We start from the raw sequence: 27,218 nt of genomic DNA, 5'->3' as shown, positions 1-27,218 counted from the left end.
TAAGGGGCCCAACTGGGTGGACGAACTCTCCTGGGTCCTGCTGGGAATACATACCGCGCCAAAAGAGGACCTGCATGCCTCGTCTGCGGAGATGGTGTACGGAACACCCTTGGTCGTCCCGGGCGAGTTCCTACCAGCCCCTCGGGGGGCCAGAGGAAGAACCTGTTGCGGCACTTGACCAGCTGCGCGAGCGGCTTGGAAACCTGGCCACGATACCCACCTCGCGACACAGACAGGCCCTGACACATATGCCGACATCCCTCCAAGACTGTAAGTTTGTCTTTGTCAGGAGGGGCGCGTACCGAACACCGCTGCAGCGGCCGTACTAAGGGCCATTCCGGGTTGTCAAGGACAATGGGTCTATGTTCGTGCTGGACATTGGGGGGCGTGAGGAGGTTTTTTTACAATTGACCGGCTGAAGCCGGCTCATTTAGACTTGGACCAACCGGTAGTGGTCCAGCAAGCACGACGCAAGGGCAGGCCACCCAAGTCATAGTTTATTTAATTCTGGTTTTGGCGATGGTATCGCCGGTTCTGGGGGGGGGGAGGGTGGTTATGTGGCGACTCACCTTACCGGTATTGAACCGGCTCCCAAGATTGCGAGCGTCGTCGGAGGCCCTGACCCAAGATGGCGCGGGGCCCTCCTCCTTCTCCATCGTTGGGCTAGGAAAGCCCATGCGCGTGAAGGTCAGGCGACCCGCACGTGATGTCAGCGCGGGAACTGTAGCGCGGGAATATTTCGGGTATTAAAGGCGCACCGCGCCCCTGTCGTTCATTCAATTTCTGACTATGAACAGCCGTATCCGTGTCTTCGTTTCATAGTTGTGTAGCTAGCCGCTCCAATGGTATACTAAATTGGAAGAAGAACAGGCAGATTGTGCTTCACCTGGAAAGTTTGGTTAAGAACCTGGATGGCAGGAAGGGAGGAAATCAAAGAGCAGGTTTTGCATTTCCTGTAGTGGCATGAGATGGTGCTGTGAGAATTGGAGTGGGTATTAGTGGAGATTGAAGAGTGAACGAAAATGTCCAGAGGGCATGATCAGCAGGTCAGACAGGAACTGTGGAAATGAGAGACAGTTAACCTTTCATCAGAACTTCATCAGGAGAAACCATAGTTGGTGAACAAGGAAGATGTATCACAAGCATTGGTATGTAAGGTGTATTGCTATAACAAATGCCTTGGAGCTGGAGAAACTGGGAGAATGAAATGGAGTGTTTATGGGAAATAAGTGTTGGAGGAAGTGTAAGTTGGCTTGTTGCCAACCCACCACTTGAAATGGAGAAAAAAAAAGTCGACAACATAAGAACATATGCACAGCTTTGTGGGCCGAAGGGCCTGAATTGTGCTGTAATTGTTCTATGTTCTATAAGAGTTAGGAACAGGTGTAGGTCACTACACCCCTTAAGTCTGCTCCACTATTCAATAACCTGATCTGTCTATAACCTCAACTTTGCATTCCTGCCTACCCCCTTAAACTTATGACTGCTTACAGATATAGAAGATCAGCCATGAGCTTGTTGAATGGTGGTGCAGGCTTGACTTAGCCATTGGCTTACTCTTGCCCTCAATTCTTGTGTTATTTTATCTCTAACACTTCCAAGTTCTGACAACTTTAAACATTCGCTGTGCTTCTTTCTCCTTCTTGACCTACGACTGGGTGCTGCCAGCATTTTCTGTTTTTACTAGATTTCCAACACCTACAATTATTCTGCTCATCGACTAGTTTTTGCAAAACCCTCGAGAGAAAAGTTTGTGCGAACTATTCGCGCCACTCTTCCTCTGATCACAACAAAGATAGACCTATCGTGTTCCGTGATATTTTTAATTTTATTATTAATGCCTTGTGCCTAGATTTTTTCAGCCCAATGGATCTCTGTAGTCAAGTTTCTTTACAGCGTGGGTGCACGCTGGTATTTGAGACTTTTAATGCCAAGATGCTTTATTACTGCTGAGATACACTATAGCTGATGTTTGCAACTCTGCATTGAAGATATGTTGTTCATCACGAATATTTGCAGACATGCACCCGGTCGAATTTGTTGTTAGTATCCATGCAACGTCGCTATTTGCAGCCACGTACTAACAGCTGGTGGGTCAAACCTTCGCCTTTTTTCCCCCGGGATCCGCCCAGAAATTACATCATAGCATCCGAGGACCTGGCAAACTCCGAGCTGTAGTTAGGTAACGACATAGTTCGCCAGAAGGATAACCGCGAAACAAAAGTATATTTTAACCATTGCAAGAAGATTTACTAAATAAAAGCATGCACGTGTTATAAAAGATTATTTGCAAAAATGAAAATAGCAGAGGGGAAAAAAAGCAGGAGTGGGGAAGACCGCTGTTGTGGGAGGTGAATTTCCACCTTGTGCGCATGCTCCGCCGTTGTTAATTTCTTCCAGTTTTGACCATGCCGACCATCAGCGTGAAGCGGGATTTGTTATTTCGGGCTCTGGGGCAGACGTACAGTGAGTTCATTCATTCATTCATTCATTGCAGCTGTCGGCGGCTTGAGGGTCCCGGGGAAGAGGTGAAGGGCGGGGGGAGGAGAGGTTCACACACGGGGCTGGGACCGACACACCGTGGGGACGGTGGGGGAGCCGAGGTCGGAGCGTGGAGTGTGCCCGGTGTCCAATGTGCCACACCAGACGGGGTGTGTGGAGCCCTAGGGCAGTACCACATGGAGACAGGCCCTTCTGGAGTTCTGCATTCATTCATCTGAACACCCATCCTTCCCGTGATTGCATCATGCAGACGATGTTTGCCTTCCCGTGATTGCATCATGCAGTCGGCGTTCTCTTCCTTCCCCAATAAATGTACTTGTATAAGAGTCAGGGTCATACAGCGCAGAAACGGGCCCTTCGGCCCACTACGCCCATGTCGTCCTTCTACACAAATACTATTTGCCCGCACTCGGTCCGTACCCTTCCACAGAGGCAAAGGGAAGGTCGACGTTTCGGTTGGAGACCCTGTATCAGGACTGATGCAGGATCTCGACCCGAAACGTTGACCATTCCTTTGCCTCCACAAATGCTGCTTGATCCGCTGAGTTCCTCCAGTAGTTTGTCTTTGCTCCAGATTACAGCATCTGCAGGCTCTTGTGTCTGTCTCCATGTCCTTCTATGTCTTGCCTATTGAAGTGTCTGTCAAAATGACGCTTAAACATAGTGATTATATCCGATTCCACCAGCTCATCTGTCAGTGTGTTCCAAATATCAACCACTCTTGGTGGTGAGGGGACTTTTCCATCAAGTCCCCTTGAAACGCCTCTCATTTTCAACCTGTTTCTTACCATGGGAAAAAGATTTTGACTATCTCCCCTATCTATGGCCTCTTATATTTCAATCAGATCACCCCTCAGTCTCCTCTTCTCCCGGGAAAAGAAGGCCCAACCGATCCAGTCTCTCCCCATGACTATAGTTGTCCAATCCAGGCAACATCCTGGTGAATCTCCTCTGCACTCTCTCCAATGCAATCACATCCTTCCTATTGTGTGGTTACCGGAAATTAGACTGTGAGATTTAGACAACCATAACTCCACTAATTTTCTTTTGTCCACAAATTTACTGATCATACCTGGTGCATTAACATACAAGTTATTAATATATACAGGTTGTCCTTGGGTTATGAACATTCTGTTTTCACAAATGACCATAAGTTGGAAAATACACAAATTTACTCAATACAGTAGTCATACCTCCACAGTATTGTAATGAATGGTGTTGACGAGGGCCAATTAATGTGATCATTTATTGCCTTCCCCTGCCTAGTTACAATGGTACAGAATCAGAATGTCCCATGGCTGGTTTTGAAGGGCTTAGAAGGGTTACATTGTTTAATAAAATATCATTGCTTATCAATTTCCAAAACCGTGGTGAAACTGGCAGCCTATGTTCTTAAGAGACAATGATGTGTGATTGCTGCGGGGAGGTTGCATATAAACAAGGCTGAAATTAATAATATTTGTGGGAGCTTGTATGGATGGATGGATGGGTGTCCATTGGTCAGTGTTTATAATCTGGGGAGGGCCTGTATCATAAACAGCAAGGATCCCAGCACCATCCCCTGTGGTATACCACTAATCACAGACTTCTAATAAGAAAAGCATCTTTCCACCACCACCCTCTGCCTCCTATCACCAAGCCAATTTTGGATCCAATTAGCCAGCTTGCCTTGGATCCCATGTGCCTTAACCTTCTGAATCAGCTTATCATTGCAGGGCTTTGTAAGTCTTCCTAAAGTCCATATAGCCTGTGTATACTGCCCTACCTTCATCGATCTTCTTACAATTTGGCTATGTAAATGTACTTTTGGCGGTAGATGGTCCCAGAATGGTATAGGATATTTGCTTATGATCTGCCATGTAATTATATTTGTGTTCTGAGGTAGTTACCTGAGTACTATGTTTTCAAATCTCATCTTTCCAACCCCTTTTTTTAATATCTACCATTCTGCAGTCAACTTCTAAACTCATATAATTAAAAAGGTGAACAGTTGCCAACCTATGTAATAAATGCTAGAAGGTTTGAGGTTCAGAACCTTGTCTTTGTGATATCAGGCAGAATTGGGTGCTAAAGTTTGCTTTTCCTTTTTTGAGTGTGGGGGTAGGGTCAAAGTAATCTTGCAATCTGAGTAGAATGCAGTGGCTCTTGCTGGAAAGTGCTCTCATGTTCTCACTAGGGAGATCTCAGGAAATCTCTTTACATTCATAAAGACATGACAGCATCTATTTTCTGGATTGAAGTTGTAAAGTTAGCAGTTTAGGTGAAATGTACAGTTGCACCCTTGGAAGAACAGATCTGAGGAGGGGAGAAAAATGGAAACAAATAAAGCATTTCCTGAGGGAAGAAAGTACTGGATAAATATCTTTGCTAAGACATTAAAATATCTTGCAGTGTTTCTGTTATATCAAATGGCAAGGTGATTAACTGAACATGACTTGCATTACATTTGTCTTTTGTTTGAGATGGTATTAGATTCTGTCTATTATAAATTAATCATAAAATTAAAGGTTAACAAAGACTTATTCTCATTCGTCAGATTTTTGAAGAATGAGAATTTTCTGTCCTTCAGATTTAATTGATTGAACCCAATTCCTCTAGATGTATATTAAAAAAAAGATAGTGCTGTGAAATGACATGAAACTGACCTGTGCTGAGCTCAGCATTCCATCAGTATCCGAACTTCACTGCATTCGCTGAATATAGATCTTTGAATTGTATATTCTGTCTTCCCATGGTGTGGTCAGTTGAAAATTGACTTTCAAATAGAAATGTGCAATTTGATGTTTACGTAAGTTTTTTAGTGCGATATAGAGTAAAACAGGGCATTTAAAGTAGGCTCAATATATCTTGTAAATAGTTTCACTTAACTCTATAACATTCTAGGATTATTTCAGGCATTTAATTCACTGGTTGGTTTCTGCAACATTCAACTTGATTATTTTGTTTTACAGCTGATGAAGAATTTGATGAACTATGTTTTGAATTTGGTCTGGAATTGGATGAAGTGGTACAGTATCAAATTATGGTTTCTAAATGCCATATAAATAGCTGGTAAATATGAAATCTAGAGGTCGAGATTTGTTTTATCAAGAAACAGCCATGCTGATTAGAAAAAAAAGTATGGGAGGCTATCTCCTTCCAGGTTTCTCCCCTCAAGATGTTCACTGGTGATTGCATAGAGTTTGGTGGTTGCGTCTACCCTGCATGGCTTTGCCTCATGATCATTATTTGTGTTTGAGTCACTTAAATGATGTAGGATGCTATAGCTGAACTTAACATAATGTACAAATGTAAATTTTCTACCAGATGTCACTGAATGGCAGGGGTGAGCGGGCAACTTTGATATGGCCTCCTTCTCTAATTATCTTATATATGTTAAGGACATATGTATGCAAAGAGATGATCAAAAATGGTCAAATTTAAATTTCTGTGCTTTCCCCACCTCGGTGGTGAAGAGGGAAGTGAATTGGAGTTCATAGCACTTTACTCAATAGCAACTCAGAGCTGCTGAAGCCTAGATTGGCATTTACACTGCACATGGCTGAGATCAACTATTAGCATAGGTCTGGGATCAAAGCTTAGTTTGTGGTCCGTATCATTCTACTATACTCCACTTAGCTCCTTAGCTTGATGGGATGGCCACATTATCGGATGTCTTTTTTAATCCAAATGGAATACAGCACAACAGTTATAAAATTGATTTATCTATATATATTTCTTTTTCGCTAGACATCTGAAAAGGATATTATAAGCAGAGAGCAAGGAGATGGAAAAGCAGATGGTGCATCAGAGGTGGTACTATATAAAATTGACGTACCTGCGAATCGCTATGACCTCTTATGCTTGGAAGGATTGACCCGTGGTTTGCAGGTCTTCAAGAACAAGTAATATCTCTTTTTTTAAATTCATAATATTTATTTACTCTGTTGAGAGTTTATTGCCTTGATTCTGTTTGGTTTGCTAGGAAATCATTAATGTTCCAAAATGTCCATTGCTTCAGCAGTATGGTGGTGATTACAGTCTAATTTTCATGTTCCAAAACAGAATTGAAGCTCCTAGATACACAAGAGTGGGACCACTAAATGGAGACATGCAGAAATTAGTGATCACCAAGGAAGTAAGAAAAAAATTTTTGCCTTGTAAACTGATGAATAAAATTATAAGCTGAAGTGCAAAGTGCATAATTATGAATAGCACTTGATACTATTTTGTCAAATCTGTCACTACTACTTCTAACCATCCTGTGAAACATTTGCATATATTTGCTTATAGTTACATTTGCTGAAGATGAGGGATGTCAGTCATGCATCATTTCTCTGTTTCTTGGAGTTTGTGTTCAATAAAACAGTTAGATGTATGGGCAATGTTGTTAGTACTCCACCCAACAATATTTCTAGCCAATAGTCTGACACCCTGGTTCTGTGGGCTACAGAATTCCAAAGATTCATGACTTCTAAGTAAAAAAAATCTTGTCATCTCATCTCAATGTAGTAGGATGACTCCTCATTTTGAGACATGGTAAACAGTATCATTAGCCTTATTCAAGTCTTCTTTGAATCTTGTGTTTCAATGAGATACGCCCTCATTCTCTTAAACTCTAGAAACCATGGCCCCATACTAATCAATCTGTCCTTATAGGACTACCCTATCAATCAATTCAGAGAACTTTGCTACATTGCCTGAGAATTAGGAAAAGACAGACCAAAACTACACACTATTCCAGATGTGGTCTCTGTAAAGCTCTATATAATTGCAGCATGACTTCATCCGATGTCCTTGCAATAAAGGTCAGCAGACTACTTGCCTTCCCAGTGGCTTGCTTTACTGGGCTATTAAATTTGTTTGTGTATGAAAGGTTTTGGATTACTAAATGTTTTCTCCCCTCAAAGGTGATTGATGTATGATCTCTTTTAGGGTACAGTTGTAAGCCACCAATTATCCTACACTAATTATGCATGCAAAAGTGTGATACTGCTTTTTCCAATAGTTCATATGTGCATGTGTACACACATCCACTAGCTGGCACCAGATAGGTATCAGGGATGGAAAATCTGCTGGATTTTTCTCTGCCATGGTCAGTGAGGTGGGGGAAATTGTAGTTTTCTATCTGTACCTGCCTTGATTGACTAATTCCACACCGGCCAAGAATTAAATTAGTTTTCTAACTTGTGATTATTTCCATGGAAGGATTGATTCCCAATTGTTATTTGATGGTGATGGCCATGAAGGAAACTGCTCACAAAGATCTGTCATTGTCTGATTTCCCCTTTCCATTAATGGCTGCCATCTCATCTTGGTTCCTCATAGATCCTTAGTGTCTTGCAACTGTGAAGTCACCAAGCTGACTGATGGCTGAGGGGCGGAGAGCATTGAAGCATTTTCAAAGACAACAAACAAAGAAACAGAAATTTTAACCTTTAGCTAATATTTTAGGCATAGGGTCTATCAAATGGCTCATTTCCCTTGATTATAGTGAAGAAGGATGCATACCAATGCAGTGCGAAGAAGAGCTCTGAATCACTGAGAGCAATGCTGGATTCCTACATTAAATTACACACACAGAAAATCTGAAGCTGGCAGTTTTAGTGAAATTACAGCAATCTCTGATGTTATAACTGCAAGGTCCGGACCCTTCACACCTGTGTAACAGTGCTATTCTGTATCCTTATTATTACTCTGCATATGTGCCAATTTTGTGAAGATCTTCTTCCTTTTGTAGACAGCGCAGGTTCGTCCACATGCTGTAGCAGCTGTTCTTCGCAATATAATTTTTACTAAGGATCGCTATGATAGTTTCATGGAGCTGCAGGAAAAACTACATCAGAACATCTGCAGGTGAGATCTCTCATTCTCTGACTTTCTGACCGTCTCAGGCTAAAATAAAAACTAAATTTTATAGTGTAGTTTTGAAACCTGCCTGAGGTATGACAGTTATCAGAATCCCTGCAAATATAAAATCAGAAAATGCTCAAAATATTCAGCAGTTTATTGATGGAGAAACAGTTAATATTTCAAGTCAATGGCCTTTCATCAGAACTCCCGATGTTTGGCTGAAAAGTTACCAGGTTAACACTGTTTCTTTCTCTACAGATGCTGCTTGATAGACTGACTAGTCTCGGTGTTTTCTTTTTTGTATATCATATGTGTAATTAATTATCTGCAGTCCTTTCAGTTTTTTGATGTTCAGTTTTATGTTGTGTTTTGCAGTGTCCTAGTTGTAATACTGAATGGTTAGGTCAGAAATAAATTTTGAGAATAATGTGCATATACATATTTCTCTAGGAAGCGAGCTCTTGTTGCTATTGGAACGCATGATCTGGATACAGTATCAGGACCCTTCAGTTATACAGCACAACCACCCTCTGAAATTAAGTTCAAACCATTAAACCAGTCAAAGGAATACACTGCACCTGAACTTATGGATCTTTATAGAGTAAGGAACACTTGCAATTATAATGTTTTATTTAGATATTATGAATGCTCTGGCATTGATTTATCATGAATATAAAGAAATCCACTTGAGAAATCATCAGTTTTCACTGAAAAAGTGTAAAATATCAGTTCTGTTGCTGTTTTCTTTCAACTTGAAGAGTTGAATCTTTGTAAATATTTTACTGGATCAAGAAATGTTCCATTCTGTGACAATATATATTAAACAAGATATTTAAAATAGTGTTTTTAAGGTGACTTGTGTTGTAGTTGGATAGATAATAGCCTAGGCTGCTCAATTGGAATTCCAAACCCAGTTCAATCCCAACAGCCAAGTATGCTGTTCGTAGCTGTTCTGCATTCTGTTATTGTTCTGCATTGTACCACATCAATGTACTCGTGATGAAATGATCTATATGGATGACATGCAAAACAAGAGTTTCACTGTACCTTGGTACATGTGACAATAATAAACCAATTTATATCACTGCCACACCTTGGGTACTAGGGAATGTTTAGCTACTTTCCTGGGGGTTTGCATGGACCTTCTGAAATTACTGCAGTCATGTTGGAGATTATTGTCTAATTCACCCCCGGATTTTATTTTATTAAGTAAATGACATACTTTGTGCTCTTCCTAAATAATGTTTTATGAGTATTTATTTAGGGAAGCCATGTGACTGTTCACTGCTTTGTAACCTTCAACTTACAAAGTCAAAGGAAGTTACAGTTTTTTTTAAAAGAAAAATGTGATGTGCCTCTTTGTTTCTTAATTGCTGAACACAAGTTTGCATTTCTTACAAAAAATATTATTACCAGTTCTTCAATCCTCAGAAGTTGGCAGAACCTCACTGACATCAAATTCCCATGGAGCCTCCATGGAGGTCAGTTCACATTTAGCTTGTATCTAAGTTAACTATAGAATAGGAAAAGTTTTCCATTTTAGTATTTGTGAAATGTGGGTTTTGCTGATAATACCAGCAACCCTTTCCCTAGTGCAGGTGATGGTGAGCTGCCACCTTACATCACTGGAAATTATGTGGTGTAGATGGTCCTCAAGTGCAGTTCACAACCTACAAGGTTTTGACCCAGTCACGACTTGATGTAGCTGACCAAAGGAGCTTCAACCTGATCTATTATTTGCAGGATGAATTAGCACGCATGTAATCCTGTGTTGCAGTTTCACAAATTGGTTCCTCGTTTTTCATGAGTCCTGGTGCTGTTTCAAGTGTGCTACTCTGCTCTCTTTATTGAAGCAATGTTGAAATGCAAGGGATATAACATAGTGTGAAATTACATATTATGGTGGAATACAATTCTACCGCTGCTGGTGGCTCACAGCATTACGTGGAAACCTGGTTTTGAGTTGGTAGATCTGTTTTGAATCCAGGCCATTTAGTGTGATGATAATACCATACTGAAATGGAGAGCATCCATAATGTGAAGATGGAGCTTCGTTTGCACAGGGAATGTGCGGTGGTCACCCCTGCTAATACTGAATCAGAATCAGGTTTATTATCACTGACATACGTTGTGAAATTTGTTGTTTTGTGGCAGCAGTACAAGACATAAAAATCACGATAAGTTTAAAAAAGTATAAATAGTGCAAAAGAGGAATAACAAGGTAGTGTTCATGGACCTTTCAAGAAATCTGATGGAAGAGGGGAAGAAGCTGTTCCTAAAACACTGAGTGTAGGTCTTCAGGCTCATGTACCTCCTCCCTGATGGTAGTAATGAGAATAGGGCATGTCTCAGATGGTGAGGGTCCTTAATGATGGATGCCGCCAATACTCTCAAACAGATCAATGAGGGCAAGGTTAAATAGGTTGATTCCTTCTGTTGGTCTGTGCCACTTGCCACAGACCTTGTCTGGCAGCTCTCCTTTAGGGCAGAAGTGGTGCTGGTGAACCATACTGAGTAATGATGACAGCTAATGAAGTTCTCTGGCCAGATATGTTCTATGCCCTTGGTGTACCTCCCAAGTGGTCAAAATGAGCTGTAGTAGGTGGGTTTTGATCATGTTCGATCTGAGGTTTGGAGTCAACATTGAGGATGCCCAGGGTATAGCTGTGTACTCTGTATTTCCACTGGCAGGACAAACACAACAGGGGTTTTGCAGCAGTCTGTTTTTTCCACGATTCTGTGAGGGTGATTGTATAAGACTATTGCTTGACTCCGTGAGATAGTCTCTCCATTTTGTACACTAGCACCAGATATTAGTAAAATGGCTTTGTAGGGTTAGCTGGGCTGGCTGTTCTTTTGTCCTGATCCAGTCCTGTGCCGAGGTTGATGCTGCTGATGCAGTCAATTTTAATACTTCTTATGCTTTTGCAGCAGTTTGTTACAGTTGATTGGCTTGCTAGATTATTTGAGGAAGCAGTGAAGAGTCAATCACATTACTGTGGGTCTGGAATCACATTGAGATCAGGTTAGACAAAAGACAACACATTTCCTTCACTAAAGGACATTGTACATTTGATTGCTATTTCATAGACAACATCAAATGCAATCCATCTCATGGCAAACAGGATTTACCAGACACTACAGTGAAGGGCTCTGGAGGAATGTGTTTTATTGATCACTAATGCCTGTAATATACAGCCAAACTTGCAAGTTGGCAAATTCACGGATATTAAGTCAGTGGATAACAAGCACTTAATGCACTCCATTATCAATTATGTTTGAGTTAGGGTTTTAATCTAAGATGTTGTAATAAATTTGCTGGATTGTTGCTAACTTTTTTAAAAAAAAGTGAAAGAAGCAAGAATATAGTGACATCTATCTGACCAATAATTTATCCAAAGATACTGGTTTTGAAAATGATTATTTTGGTTTTTAGACAGATAGTCACCTTCGCCATTATTTACACATTATTGAAGACAAACCAGTTTACCCTATTATCTACGACAGCAATGGCATTGTTCTTTCTATGCCTCCTATCATAAATGGTAAGTACAGTAATGGGGGACACAAGTTTTCAAGTGTGTTTTCATTTATGCTTTTGCTGGGGCAGCTTTTCTACTTAAGCTTGTGCCTGCTGAAGATCTCTCTTTAAATTTTTTCCACAGTTCCCTTACAAGGTGTTAGAGTCCATTATTAAGGATGAGGTTTCGGGGTACTTGGAAGCACATGATAAAATAGGCTGAAGTCAGCATGGTTTCCTTAAGGGGAAATCTTGCCTGACAAATATAATAGAATTCTTTGAGGAACTAGCAGACAGGATAGACAAAGGAGAGTCAGTGGATGTTGTTTACTTAGATTTTCAGTAGGCCTTTGACAAGGTGCTGCACATGAGACTACCAAACAAGATAGGAGCCCATGGTATTACAGGAAAGGTACTAGCATGGACAGGAGATTGGCTGGCAGAAGGCAAAGAGTGGGAATAAAGGGGGCCTTTCCTGGTTGGCTGCTGGTGACTAGCGGTGTTCCGCAGGGGTCAGTGTTGGGTCTGCTACTTTTCACGTTATATGTTAATGATTTGGATGACGGAATTGATGGCTTTGTGGCCAAGCTTGCAGATGATACAAAGATAGGTGAAGGGGCAGGTAGTGTTGAGGAAGCAGGGAGTCTGCAGAAGGACTTGGACAGGTTGGGAGAATGGGCAAAGAAGTGGCAGATGGAATACAGCAGAGGGAAATGTACAGTCATGCACTTTGGTAGAAGGAATAAAGGTGTAGACTGTTTTCTAAACAGGGAGCGAAGTCAGAAATTGGAGGTGCAAAAGGACTTGGAAGTCCTGGTGCAGGATTCCCTGAAGGTTAACTTGCAGGTTGAGTCAGTAGGAACTTGCAGGTTGAGTCAGTAGTAAGGAAGGCAAATGCAATGTTAGCATGCATTTTGAGAGGTCTAGAATATAAAAGCAAGCATGTAATGCTGTGGCTTTACAGGGCATTGGTCAGACCACATTTGGAGTATTGTGAGCAGTTTTGGGTCCCATGTCTAAGGAAGGATGTGCTGGCATAGGAGAGGGTCCAGAGGAAGTTTATGAAAATGATCCCAGGAATGAAGAGGTTAACATATGAGGAATATTTGATGGCTCTGGGCCTGTACTTGCTGGAGTTCAGAAGAATGGGGGGGGATCTTATTGAAACTTAATGAATATTGAAAGGCCTGGATAGAGTGGATGTGAAGAGGATGTTTCCAGTACTGCAAGAGTCCAGTTTGTATTGAATACTGATTTTCAACCTCACCCAATCACTGCAATTTTTGGACTACCAATGATGGAATCTGGCCACTTATCTGCTGCTGCTTGTCGTATGATTGCCTTTGTCACATAAATGGCCAAGCAATCCATTTTGTTTAAATGGAAGGATCTAATACCTCCCACTACCTTTCAATGGTTTTCTCAAACTATATCATGTTTAAACTTAGAAAAAATTAGGAGTGGCACTGTGGATTCTTTGCTTAAATTTGAGGAAGTTTGGAGTCCATTCATTCAATATTTTCATATGATATAGATCTCTTTTCAATAATCTTTGAATTTAGAGGAGCGCAGTTGACGACATAATAATGCTCTTTGTTTATCGAGAAATGTCAGTCCAGTTTTATTTCTTCTGAAATTTATTTCTAGTTTGTTTCATTTTATTACTTATAATTTTTTTCCAATTTTGGGTTTTTTATATAATAAATCTTTTTCTTTTTCGTTTTGATTTTTTTTGTAATACATTCATTTACTAAGAAACCGTGGGGCTTAGAATATATCCTTTTTTATTCTTTATGACTATATATGTCATGATTGTCCTCCCGATCTCTTTGTATTACATGTATAATTATTGATGTTATATGTATTATTCTGTATTAATTTGAAAATTAATAAAAAGATTGAAAAAGAAAGAATTCCTTTAGTCAGAGGGTGGTGAACTAGTAAGGGCATCAAGGTTACGGGGACAAGGGAGGAGAATAGGACTGAGAGGGAAAAATAAATCAGCCATGATCGAATGGCAGAGTCTGCTCCTATAATCTTATGGTCTTAAAATTGATCTATCTTAAAAATTTCAAATATTTTGGCGATTCCACCACTTCAGGATAGATTTCCACAGCTCTTTGTGTGAAAAGACTGCTTCTCATTTCTAACAGGCCTGGCTGTAAGATTGTAACTCCTTATGGAATCCGCACCAGAGAAATTGTTTCTCTGTTTCCACCCATTGAATCCCTTTATCATTTTAAACACCTTAATGTATTCCCCTTCAGCCTATTCAGAACTTATGGACTTTTCACAGAATTTCATCATGGCATTGGTTTTCTTTTCCAACAAGAATTAAACAGTTCTTTTCTGTTGCTTTTAGAAGAAATTGTGCTATTGTCCAGCATTGTGTATGGTATTTGCTAACTAGAGTGTCAAAAATTGGAAAAACTGTTATGAAATAGCATTCATAGATTTCTCACTTCATAGACTATAAATTGCATAGTCACTATATCATTCATATCATATTCATATTAGTGTATTCATGCAAAGATATATTTGCTTCACATTTAACTACTTATATATTATAAGTTTGAGCATTGTGTTATTTTGTTGAGTAAATGTCAGCAGTTCTGAAAAGTTGGCCACTAAGTTTAATTCCTGTGCTATTTTCCTGTACTTTATGCACACTTTTCAATAATTTATTCACTCTGTTTTGAAAACCTATTAAGTCTGTTCCACCACTTTCTATTTGATGTCCCAATAACAATTTACATTTAAAATAAATCCTAAATTTTCCCTGTATTCTTCTGCTGATGGTCTTAATTTTTTGCCCCCTAGCTACTCAATTACCAGCCGATTGAAATAGGTTTTTCTGTTTACCTTATTAAAACATTTAAATAAATTTGAACACTCATTGTATTTCTTCTAAATCTTATTATTATGATTGCAGCCTGTCACTTCCAGTACAATCCAGTGAACCTCTTTGTGCTTAACATCCTTCCCGAAGTAGAGTGCTCAAATCTGGGACTGATCATAATATTGTATCCATAGTCAAATAATAGATACAGGAAAAAGTGAGGAGATGGTACCAAAAGCAAGCATAATGCACAGTGTAAATGAATGCTTTTCACAAAATTAATGCTTTGTTTTATCATAGGTTGTGCATAATATAGTTACCGTGATCATGTTTTTTAACATCTTTGATTTGCCAGGAGATCACAGTAAAATAACTCTCAACACACGGAATGTTTTTATTGAATGCACAGCAACCGATCGCACTAAAGTAAGTAGATCAGTGTAAGCTAGAGTTTTATACCATTTTAGATTGATATTTCAATGTTTGTAAATCTTGAATTAAATACTTGATTATTTCTTATAACAGGCAAAAATAGTGCTTGATACACTTGTCACAATGTTTAGTGAATACTGCGAGAAACCATTTACGTAAGTACTTAAGAAACTATTCTGTTTCTCAGAAAATATATTCCTGTTTGATAAAATAATTAAATTGGAAGAAGAGAAATAACGTTCAGACATATTAAGAAATTGTATTGAGGGCTATGAAGGTATTTGTAGAGTTCCAACAAAATAAATGATTGCTATTTAACTTTCCTTGGCGTGAAGTATTTAGATTTTAATAATATTTCTAATATGATGTACTTACTAAGTGCAGCTGACTTATTGGAACTTGATTTTTATGTAAAATCTGAATTTATCTTACAGAGTTGAGGCAGCTCAAGTGATTTATCCTAATGAAGAAATGTACATTTATCCAGTGAGTATAATCAGATAGATTTTATCATTATGTAAATAGGAAATGTCAAATACTAGAGGACACAAGTTTAAGGTGAGAGGGGAAAAGTTTAAAGGAGATGTATGAGGCAAGTTTCTTTAACACAGTGAGTGGCAGGTGCCAGGGGAAATGATGGAAACAGATGCGATAGCAGGCAGCGAATAGAGGGATACAGACCATGTGCAGGCAGATGAGGTTATTTAGATTGGCATCATGGCCGGTGCATACATAGTGGGCCCAAGGACCTGTTCCTGTGCTGTACTGTTCTATATTTTTAGTGCCTTTGATGATAACTGAACATTATCAAGGCAAGAAGTAACACCTGGAGAATATTTACAGTCTTATTAAATGTAAATGTAAATTAAGTTGTTGATGAAATGAATGATCTAATCTTTTAATTTTCATTTCAGGGGGTAGATTATAGTACAATGTGTTCATGCTGTTCAGCTTCTAATTTTCTGCACATTACTGAACTTCTTAAATGTACAGAAGGTTTTTTTTTCATCTGATGGAATTTTTAATAATGTTCAAGCCAATGGAAATTTAAGCCTGCATTGAAAACTTAAGTAACTTTCTTTCTAGTTATGCTAATCATTGAAGGAAGAAAACAGCTTAAATTAATGGAGAGAAAAAGGTAGTCCCTTTTAAGAAAACTGTGGCCACAGTATTATTGATAGAATTTCCAGAAAGTGTAAGGGTCAACATAAGTGAAAGAGTTCTTTATGCACTGAGTGAAAATTACTCAGCAGTGCAATAGTACATTTTTCCCATTTGCGTTGAGAGAATGCATTTTGAGTAACTTGGATGCAGCCAATTTTTCAGTAGTGGTAGTGATGTGAGCTGTTTGAAATGATGAAATTTGGAATATTACGCAATAAGTATGTTGTGATTTTTTTTTCTTTATCTATTTTATAACTGCACTGTTATAAAACTAGGAATATCGTGTTACAACTTTTCTGTAGAGTTTGTATCAAATTTAATTTAAATGTATTTTTAAAACTTATAAATATTTGAAATATTGGGTATACACAATGTTGAATGAGTAGTACAGCTTATATTTATGTGAATTATCCTAAGTGCACTTCTAATGAATACGTGGTCTAGCATTGTTTTCTTTTAAATATGAGAACGATACAAGTTGTTGAAATAGGATATTACAATTTTATATCCCAGACTGCTGATGTTTAAAGTTATTTGCTAATTCTTGGATATGAAAACGATTTCTCGTTCTAGTTGTGCTCCTGCATGAGATGTCAGTCTCGACACTACTCAATATAATTTTTATGTTGGAACATTATATTTTGATCAATGCTGATGTACCTCTTGTAAATTGATAATGTGGGTCTGGACTCAACACCAGAACTCCTAACACAATTGTCACTGGTAAATGCCAGTCAAAACCTATAGAACCATTTCCGAAAGTCAACATTTTCAGGACAAAAGAAATTGAAGGGTGTTTATTTTTAAAGTTGGTTTAAAATAGTTTTTATGTATCACAGCAAATGTTTCTTTTGCAGGAGATGGGGTACAGAAAAGAAATTCTGAGTACAGAATTTATTAATAAAAGAGTTGGAATCAAGTAAGTTATAAAGATTAATAGATTTAATCAGCCTGATTGAATTCAAGAGAATAGTAAATTTGTATTTTTATTTTATCTTTTAGTGAAACACCAGATTCTCTTGCCAAATTGCTGACTCGCATGTATTTAACGTCCAAGGTGATAGGGAATGGAACACAATTAGAAATTGAAATCCCCCCTACGAGAGCAGACATCATCCATCTATGTGACATTGTAGAAGATGCAGCAATAGCCTATGGTTACAACAATATCAAGATGACAGTTCCCAAAACCTATACTGTGGCTAATCAGGTGGGAGCAAAATGTCACATTTGAGGTTTGCATCGTATTATCAGTGGATCAGTAATAATTGTTGAAATGTAATCCCTGTTGTTACATAAAGCATAGCAACCAATTCACACACGGCAAGGTCCCTGAAGTAGCAATGAATAACTGAACATTTAATCTTTTGTTAATGTTGTTTGAGAAATGCATGTTGACTATGTTACTCAAAGCTTCCCTGGGATCTTTTATATAGCCTGAGTAGGCTGGTGAATCATGGTTTTATTTTTAATCTGAAGAGGGCATTTCTATAATGTTGCCAGCCTAAGTTAAGTACTCTGATTATTGGAGTAGGGTGTCTTTAACCCAATAATCTTCCATCAGAGGAGCAAGGCTACTTTAGACTCAGGCTGAAGGTACTTGTGCAGTTAATTGGAATGGTATAGATAGGAGAAGGATTGATGTAATTGTCTCATCAACGATGTACAGTAAAACTCTGATAATCTGCTATATTTGATGTTCGGAAATCTTGATGGTTTAGCACTCCTAATTCGTGCAATCCCTCTAACACACTGGGAACTCTGTTTCCATGTTCCCGCTAATACATCAGGCTCCACTTCCCGTGCTCCCAACACCTGGGGCCCTGCTTCCTGCAGTCCCTCTATCACACTAGTGTCCCGTTTACTGTTCTCCCTCTAACACACAGTTTCCACACTCCCTTTCAATTCACTGGGGCACTGGTTCCTGTGCTTCCTTTCCCATCCTCCCATTGAACTCAACAGGGCCCTGGTTCCTTGAAACTTACTGTCATGTGTAACATATATTTTACAAAAAGTGAATTAAAAGGGTTTTGGAGTATTAATCGGAAAATCTGCCAATCCAGCACCACCGAAGTCCAGGTATGCCAGATTAACGGAGTTTTACTGTATTTCCAAGCATCACCCATCACCCTTCATTACTCCTATACTTTTCAATGACTAAATTTACTTAATTTTGGCACTCTGAGAAATTCTTTGTAAAGAGTGCTTCGTAAAGCCTTACGGAGAAGTAAGTTTCAGATTTCCAATGCCCTTTGTATGATAAATAAATAAGTTAGTGCTGTTCTATTGGACGTGATAAGATTGGGGTGACGATAGAGTTCCTTGAGGTTGTGATAAGAAAAGCTATATAATTTTTATTGGTCAACAAGATGCAAACAAAATGATACAGACTTAAAATCATCTTCTGAGGTACAGGCTGTTCCCACATTACAAATACCTGACTTATGGACACCCCTACACACATACGAGCTCCCAAAGTATTATTTAAAATTCAAAAGTCCGACGGACAGACATATGTTCGCTCCTACAAACGACAGAATTAGTTTCCTCTCTCCACTTTAGTAATTGTTCTTTCTTACTGGTATTGTGTGCTTTTGATGACCTTCATTACAATACTGTGAAGGTATGCTTACCATATCAAGTGATTTTTGTGTATTTTCCGACTTACGCACAAAATCAACTTGTGGACATATCTAAAAGCGGAACCCGTTCGTTATCAGGGGACAGCCTTTAGTTCCTTAGACTCAAGCATGACTTGATTCTACTTCAGTTCTTTAGGTTCTGAAGTGGATCTGCAGGCTTTGCCACAGGTGGGGCATTTGGTGCTTGGGTGGGTGGGTTATCTATAATGTTACGTGACCACAGCTTTTCTGTCTGTCAAAGCTGTCAGAGATTTTAAATGTTACTGAATGTCTCAACATTATCAGAAATGAAAGTTATCTGAAACTCAAGAACACTTTTATATAATTACTAGCATTAAACAGAAAAAAGGAACTTTCCTTTTTCTTGCCTCTCTTCCTGATGGTACTACAATCCCCTTTGAAATCTGTAAGTTACAGGTCCTGCACTTGATCCATCCTGGCACAAGATCTTTTTTTCATTTGGTGGAGTTGGGGGAGGGGGAGGGTGGTGCAGGTAGTTCTGCAGTTTGCTCTGCTGCTAGAATCCACATAGGGTCCAATCTGCCAGATTTGACCTTCCAAATCTATCTTTAAGCCGCACTCTTAACATATTTCGCACTACTTGTGTGGAAATCTGGAACTTGCCTCACTTTCAAATGTATGAACACCAGCATTTCCGACTAAGCTGCTCATTATATCCAGCAAGATCCAGCTCATTGATGCTGAAAGGTCTGTTGTTGGAGTATAGTTTGCCCTGTTTCTGTGAATTGCCAAAAGATAGAATCTTCAATATTGCATGATAGTCAGTATATTTGGTCAGTCTATTCTCATATTTCCTTACGATATAGGAGGTCATTTGGCCCATCAAGTTCATTGTGGCTCTTAGGCAATCTCATCAATTTCATTTCCCGACTTCATCAGGAGCAGCAAAAAAATATGGCTCAAAAATACCTAGGCTGAAGGGAGCTTTGCCCTTTAAAGTTTATTTATGTAGAATTAAGATAGCAACAATCAGAAAGTTGCAGGCAGTAAGTTACCCATTGGCTGCAAGAACCTGGGGCTATTGTTAGGAGTAAATACTAGACTGTACTCTTTTATATTACCTGCTGGCTCTTTGTGAGGTAAAAAAACAGCTTATTTGACAACATGAATAGATATGAGCATTGAAGCAATATCCAGCATGGTCACCTGGGTGCTCTTCTTTTGTCTTCATCAGTTTCCATTGAACAGATTATCTGAGTTGCTGAGGCAGGACATGGCAGCTGGGGGCTTCACAGAGGCTTTGACCTTTGCTCTGGTGAGTTCTTAATGTTCAAGTTTATTGTAACAATATTAATAAAATCCACTTCAATCATTTTAATTTAGAATGGTTTGCAAAGACAAACGTATTCACGATCTCATTCGTGTTCATGATCACGTTTAAATGAAGGGTCCTGGATCTGAAACATTAACTTCCCACAGATGCTGTCCAACTTGCTGGGTTTTCTTTCATTTTCTGTCTTTAGGATTTCCAACATCTGCACTTTATTTTTTGAATTTCATATGCATGATTTCTCAACAGTGAGCAGCCATGCATTTTCTGTTAACTGGTTTATATTAGGATGATTTGATTACACTAAGGTTGGGGAGGGAAGTGCAATCTCTGGAATATTTTTCAGCAGGGCCATTCATCTAGGGTTAGGATTTGGGTTCTATTATCTTCCCCTTCCCGCACCTCAGCTCAGTGGTACATTGTTCATCTCAGCTGGATCCAAAGTAATGGCTTGATTTTTATTAAGCAGCATTAATGAAGGGAATGAGTCACTGTACACCTTCGCTGTAGAGATAAGTGGAGCATCAGAGAAAGGCTGGACACCAACATGCATTCTCTGAAGCCAAGGAGGCAGAGAGGTGGACTGTTGCAGACTTCTGTAGAACCAGATCAACTAGTAATAGGAAATTGTAAGGGAACTCAGGTGACAGATTTCTAATGCAGTATGGTAGAATTTGTGAACTTAATACAGTAGATGTAACACTGGAAAAGAAAACATACTGTGAATCCCATCACACATTTTGTTAAAATATTGACTAACATGGTTGCTTTGTATAATAGGTTATTAATTAAAGGTGCTGTTTACAGCTTATTACAAAGTTCTTAGGTCTAAAGCTTTAGTGAAAAATGTTTTTGTTAAAAACATCAATATTCATAAGAATCAATTCTTAAGTATTAACAAAGCAGTAGAATGTACTTCTGACAATTGACCGATGTACAAGTTCCAAAAGACTTAAAAGGCTTAAAACTATGTTGTTTCATTTTTAGTGATGTTGCCAATTGCAAAACAATTACTTTGCCCATTTTTTAAATTGGAGTTCCTTGCTGTTGTATTTAATTGGAGCATTATCCCTTTTTGTGAATTTGATAGCACATTGACAAATCAAAAGTTGAATTCTTTATTTTACTCCAATTTTTGATCAATGGGCTGGATTTCCTTCTGAATATTCAAAACAAATTACTGTGGATGGCATATTGCACTGGATCACAGTGGACTTGATCTACTGTCTAGACTTGATGCCTCTGGTGACCGCCAATCCAAGCTTACATTTTCCAGATGTTGAACATCAAGTGAACTGATCCTCCCAGTAAGAGGTGTCGCAGTAAGTTCATGAGGCTCTGAGAGACTAGTATCCCTCAGGTCATGTATCACTGAGGCCCTTCCCCCCAGAATTCCCTGATAACATTTGACAGCTCACTGATGTCAAGAGTTTTGAAACATTTTGTATCTGTATATTAAAAACTTTTCAAATAGCTTTATTTTATTCCAAAAAATATTATTTGAAACTTTATCAATAAATAAATGTAAGTAAAACGCCACAAAATACTAATATAACTAAAAATATTAAAATGAAATGAAATAATTAAACCACTTGCCTGCACTTTTTTCCTCTGGTGACCCAGTCAAATGAATCTCATTGCCATTTGTATGTCCGCCCTGTCATAAAAGTGAGGGGCTGAATGTGAAATGCATCCAGTGCTCAGCTTGTGGTGAGGAAAAGAGACCCGATTAACTTACCTCAGGATGCCTCTGTTGGCTGCTTAAACTTCTAGTGGTTAATTGTGTAAATGATCTTTTAAGGATATAGTAATTATAGAACCCTTGATTTACAAAATGGATATGTTCCTGAAGACATTTCATTAAACAAAATGTTTTGGCAAATATTCATATGTCGTATGTTTGTAAGTTGAGGAATCTATGTAATGACTGTGAAGTAATCTCTCTGGCTCAAAAAGAGAACAATTAAAAGTGAAGTGTCTCGTTTTTACAATTAAATTGTCATTTAGAGATTATGAAATATCACATTTATATTTTTATGTATCTTAATCTTCCTTTCCCTCCTAATAATTTCTCATTCTGTACTGATTTGACATTAAATTCATCCACACAAGTTCACCCTCCTTGTTAGTCCAACTCGTGCTTTTTTATACAGTCATGAACTCCTGTTAGTTAGGGAGATATATTGTTGGTCTGTTCATCTGGCTGGCCTGTTGTCATCACTATAGTGCCATCAGCTTGTGCATCCAGCAATCTTGTGGGTACTTTTGCAAAAGTACTTTGAGTTGAAGGATGCCAAAAAAAGCCTAACAGAGTTTTCTCTGAAATGCCAACCAGTTCTGTCTCGATGTGTTTGAACACCTTGCATAGTATCTTGGATTTAAGAAGGAACAGAAAAAAAAATCAGGTGAATTTGATTTGATTGTATGATGACATGGCCATTGTCTCCTATTATCAGCAGTATTTTTTTTGATCCTCAGTGTTCTCAGGATGATGTTGCTGACAAGCTGGGCAAGGATCTGGCAAAGATAAGAGCAGCACACATAGCCAATCCCAAAACAGCTGAATTTCAGGTAAGAACCAAGGATACATTTTTGTTCAGGTAATTGATAGATTTACATGTCTGTATCGACCATATTTGAGGAAAATTTGTTTGTAAAGAAGCTTGGTTAAATTATAAAATAAAGATTTTAAAGTACAGCTGGTCTGCAACTTCACTATCATGGGATTTTCTGGCAAATTTCTTGTGATTATGGATTACAAGATTACCATTGTAGTTAACACTTCTTTTAGATGACGGATATATCTGGAATATTATTTGTTATTCAGTAAATGCATTGAACTAACTTGTTTGTGAATGCACTAGATTTACATTTTAACTGTGATATAAATCTGATTTCATGGATCTTTGATGTGTAGCTCAAGTTCCAGGGAAGATTTTCATCATACAGTATTGGCATCAAAATCATGAATTAACCATGAAGAAAATGATTTGTTTAACAACAAGGAATGTGCCCGTCCTCTCCTTCTTCCTCCCATCTTTTCCCACTGGCACTGCTTCTAACCATCCTGTCCTACTTTGCCTGTCTCCATTTCTTGCATCACTCCTGTCTTCCCTTTCCCAGTCCACCCCATTTTCATTTGTCGTATGTTTTGCATTTGACAGCTGCACCAGAAAATGGGAAGACTGCAGAAGAAATAACTTGCCTGATGATTTAATTTCCTTTGCACACTATTTTTAGTGCGCTCTTAATGGATTCCAATCTGATTCACATTTTTGGACTTCAACACAGCCAACAACCTATTGAAAATAAAATCTTTGGAAAACCGAATTACAAAAATCCAAGGCAAAGATCCAAACAACTCTTCTTCCAATACGTTCATAATTTTGTTGTTAGTACAACCTTCTGTAGATTTAGAGTTGTTTTAATTCACGTGATCCAATATGCATCCATGTGTGGCATTTTGGTGTTCAAAATGCAAAAAGGATTTGTTGGGTTAGGTGAGGAAAAACTGTTTTCTCTTGGCAAAATCAAGGATTGGGGATATATTCTTAAAATTAGACCTGGAGCATGAAGAACCAAAATCTAGAAAATGTTCTTCATAAAATAGTACTAGAAATCCAGAATACTTCCCTCCCTTTCCTCCTCACCCCTCCAAAAGAAACTCAGAATATTGGGAATTTGAGTTCTTAGGACTGATAAATATTTGTTGGATGCAAGTATCAAGAGCATTGGAGAAAGGATTGAGAAAATAAAGTTGAGATACATCCATCATCTTTTCAAATGCTGGATAACCTGCTCTTGACCCTGTTGTTCTTGAAGTACTTAGCACTAAATTTAAATTTTTGAGTGTCATTTGTATTTCTTAAGTTAATGGGTGAAGTTTTGGGGGAGGAGACATGGGAAATGAACCTGTCTGTCAACAGGCTATGAGAAACTTCCTCAGCTGCTGAGCTTCCGTGCTTGGTCAGAGAGGTGATGAGAAGTGGAGATATAGAAAGCTCTAGAGAGGGGATTTCTGAGCTCGGGTGCAGCTACCAGACAGCACAGGGCTAGTAGAGCTGCTGCCTGGCAGCTCCAGTGACCTGGGTTCAATCATCACCTCTGTTGTTGTCTTTATGAAATTTGTATATTCTCTCTGTGACTGCCTAGTTTCTTCCAGATGCTGTGATTTCTTTCCACGTCCCAAAGGCATGCAAATTGGGAGGGTAATTGGCAACCATGAATTGCCCCTAGTGTGTTGGACGGAGTTGATGGGAATGTGAGGAGAATAGAATTGGATTTGTGTAAATTGGCATAAATGGGGGGGGTTGATGGTCTGCACGGGCTGACAAGCCTGTTTCTATTCTGTGTGACTCGGTAGAGCAATTGAAGCTAGAGATGACTGAAGCCCAGATCAGAGGAACACGGAAGCCCTGGAGATGCACAATGTTGGAGGTTACCTCCCACCAGGGTTGGTTATACAAGTGGTGCCGTGTCGAACTGTACAATGCAGGATGGTTAGCCGGTGTTTTGGAACTTCAAATTGCATGGTAATATAACCAGTAGTGCAGTTTTGTTTCAAAGCTGACTTTGTGACATTCATCTGACCTTTTAAGTCAACTTCACCAGTTTATAATTATAATTCTTATCACCAATGGATTGCAATATAATTAATTTTTAGCATTGAAATGACATTTCATTTTAATGTCTTTCTGTCATTGATACTGTAAGTCAAAAGGCCACAAGGTGGCGACATTATTCCAGTTTCTCTTAATTCTTTTTCAGTAATGAGAGTTTAGTCTGTAAAATGTTGCTTCACTTGTGATTCTTAAGCTGAATTTGTAGTTCTCCAATGTACTAAATAACATGTTATTTGTGAAGGAGTATTTATCTTTAAGTAGAGTGTTAACCAAGTTCCTTTAATTTTTCTTTGCTTCTGTTTAGTAACATTGGAGGAGTGGTGATGGAGGGGTGGTTCTCTGACTGGAGGTCTATGACCGGTGGTGTTCTGCAAGGATGCTGGGACCTCAGTTGTTTATAATATGTATATATGATCTGAATGAAAATATAGGTGGTCTGATTAGTAAGTTTGCAGATGAGCTGTTGGAATTGTGGACATTGCCAAAGGATACAGGAGGATGTAGATCAGTTGGAAATTTGGGCAGATAATTGACAGATGGCGTTCAATCCAGACAGGTATGAAATGTTGCATTTTGGAAGGTCAGATGCAAGAGGAAAGTATATAGTAAATGACAGGACCCTTAGGAGCATTGATGTATTGGGGTGCAAGTCCATTGCTCCCTGAGAGTGCCAACACAAGTGGATAAGATGGTAAAGAAAGTATATGGCATACTTGCCTTCATCAGTTGGGACACTGAGCATAAGTGTTGGGAAGTTATATTGCAGCTGTATAAAACTTTGGTTAGACCACATTTGGAGTATTGTGTGCAGTTCTGGTCACCACATTACAGGAAGGATGTGGAGGCTTCGGATGGAGTGGAAGGGGTGTGTAGATTAGAGAGTATTAACTACAAGGAGAGGCTGGACAAGTTTGGATTGTTTTCTCAGGAGTGTCAGAGGCTGAGGGGTGACCTGATAGAAGTATATAAAATTATGAGATACAGGGTAGATAATCAGAGTCTTTTTCCAAAGGTGCAAGTGTCAAATACTAGAGCACATAGATTTAAGGTTGGGAGGGGGGAAGTTTAAAAGAGTTGTGCAGGCAGGTTTTTTTTAAACCGAGAGTGATAGGTGTCTGGAACACACTGCCGGGGAAGTGGTGGAAGCAGATCCAAAAGCAGTGTTTAAAAGCAGTCAGACTCATGAACAGGGGGGCACAGACCATGTGCAGGCAGATGGGATTAGTTAGATTGGCGTCACGGTTGGTGCGGACGTGATGCATCGAAGGGCCTGTTCCTGTGCTGTACTGTTCTATGTTCCGTTTTACCTGTTTTTCACTAATAAGATTTACACTAATATTTGCATTTAAAGGTCACTGAAATAGCATTTAAAGAAAGGAAAGTCTTGCACTTTAATATAGTGCCTCCATATCTCTTTCAAGATGTCCCAAAATGCATTATAACCGATGAAGTATTTTTGAAATGTAGTCATTGCTATAATGTAGGAAAGTTGGAAACTAACATGAGCTTGGCAAGTTCCCATAAACAGCAACATGCCAATGTGATAATGACCCACATAAGCTTTTTTTTAATTATAGAAATGTTGATTGGGGATAAGAATTGGCCTGAACACTAAGAATTGCTACTATGCTCTTCAAAATAATGCCAAGGGATCTTTGAAGCAAACTTGAGAGAACACAAGTTGCCTTGGTTTAACATCTCATCAGAAAGACATTGATCCAACAGTGCAACACTCCATTATCCTAGATCATTGTGCCCATCTTTTAAGTGACATTTGACTTGTAGAAGAATGAGTTTTCAGAGGTGCTGCTTCATTTTATCATTCTTTTGACTAAATTTATTTTGTGAATGGAAATGTTTTCCCCCATTTTAATGATATAGACTCTGTTTTTACAGCTGCTGGAGCCACTTGATGCTATCAGCATTTTGAGTAATCATTGGAAATTCTTGTCAACATGAGGAATCTAATGTATATTGAGCCACATTGTTATGTGAAAACAAGATGCATATAATATCTGCTTTTTAATTTGATTTAGGCAGTTCGCACAACTCTCCTCTCTGGTCTGCTGAAGACAATTGCAGCCAATAGAAAAATGCCACTGCCTCTGAAGCTGTTTGAAATTTCAGATGTTGTTCTGAAGGATCCATCTAAAGGTACTTGCACTAAATTAAACAACATGTTTATTTTGTCATAAGTTGCTTTATAACTTTATAATCAATGCACAACAACATTTAATGCAAAGATAATTTTAAAATGATATTTTGCACATGCATGAATACTGAAGGCACTTTGAACAATAAATTATAACATTAAAACATAGTTGATTAGAATTATGTTGAAAGGTTAGCACAACAGAACTGGACAGTGAAGACC

General features: G+C 38.8%; 2 protein-coding genes across 2 annotated transcripts in view; one reads left to right on the top strand and one right to left on the bottom strand.

Moving 5' to 3' along the window:
* The window catches only part of LOC127571937 (2-acylglycerol O-acyltransferase 1-like), a 32,999-nt gene extending 29,664 nt beyond the window's left edge, over window positions 1-3,335 (bottom strand). The window contains exon 1 of the mRNA XM_052018702.1: window positions 3,291-3,335. The gene's annotated coding sequence lies outside the window, so the exon portion shown is untranslated. The remainder of the gene's footprint in view (window positions 1-3,290) is intronic.
* Window positions 2,332-27,218, top strand: part of farsb (phenylalanyl-tRNA synthetase subunit beta) — a 51,037-nt gene continuing 26,150 nt past the window's right edge. The window contains exons 1-15 of the mRNA XM_052018701.1: window positions 2,332-2,466; window positions 5,454-5,509; window positions 6,232-6,386; window positions 6,547-6,619; window positions 8,222-8,337; window positions 8,785-8,935; window positions 11,771-11,879; window positions 15,049-15,119; window positions 15,219-15,280; window positions 15,560-15,611; window positions 17,147-17,208; window positions 17,292-17,499; window positions 20,127-20,207; window positions 22,701-22,793; window positions 26,881-26,998. Coding sequence (XP_051874661.1) covers window positions 2,409-2,466; window positions 5,454-5,509; window positions 6,232-6,386; window positions 6,547-6,619; window positions 8,222-8,337; window positions 8,785-8,935; window positions 11,771-11,879; window positions 15,049-15,119; window positions 15,219-15,280; window positions 15,560-15,611; window positions 17,147-17,208; window positions 17,292-17,499; window positions 20,127-20,207; window positions 22,701-22,793; window positions 26,881-26,998 — 1,465 coding nt within the window. The 5' untranslated portion in view covers window positions 2,332-2,408. The remainder of the gene's footprint in view (window positions 2,467-5,453; window positions 5,510-6,231; window positions 6,387-6,546; window positions 6,620-8,221; window positions 8,338-8,784; window positions 8,936-11,770; window positions 11,880-15,048; window positions 15,120-15,218; window positions 15,281-15,559; window positions 15,612-17,146; window positions 17,209-17,291; window positions 17,500-20,126; window positions 20,208-22,700; window positions 22,794-26,880; window positions 26,999-27,218) is intronic.

Source organism: Pristis pectinata, chromosome 6 (assembly GCF_009764475.1).
Source record: "Pristis pectinata isolate sPriPec2 chromosome 6, sPriPec2.1.pri, whole genome shotgun sequence".
In the NCBI taxonomy this organism is placed as follows: domain Eukaryota; kingdom Metazoa; phylum Chordata; class Chondrichthyes; order Rhinopristiformes; family Pristidae; genus Pristis; species Pristis pectinata.
The sequence above is the reverse complement of the archived record's forward strand: the minus strand, read 5'-3'. Positions and strand labels throughout refer to the sequence as shown.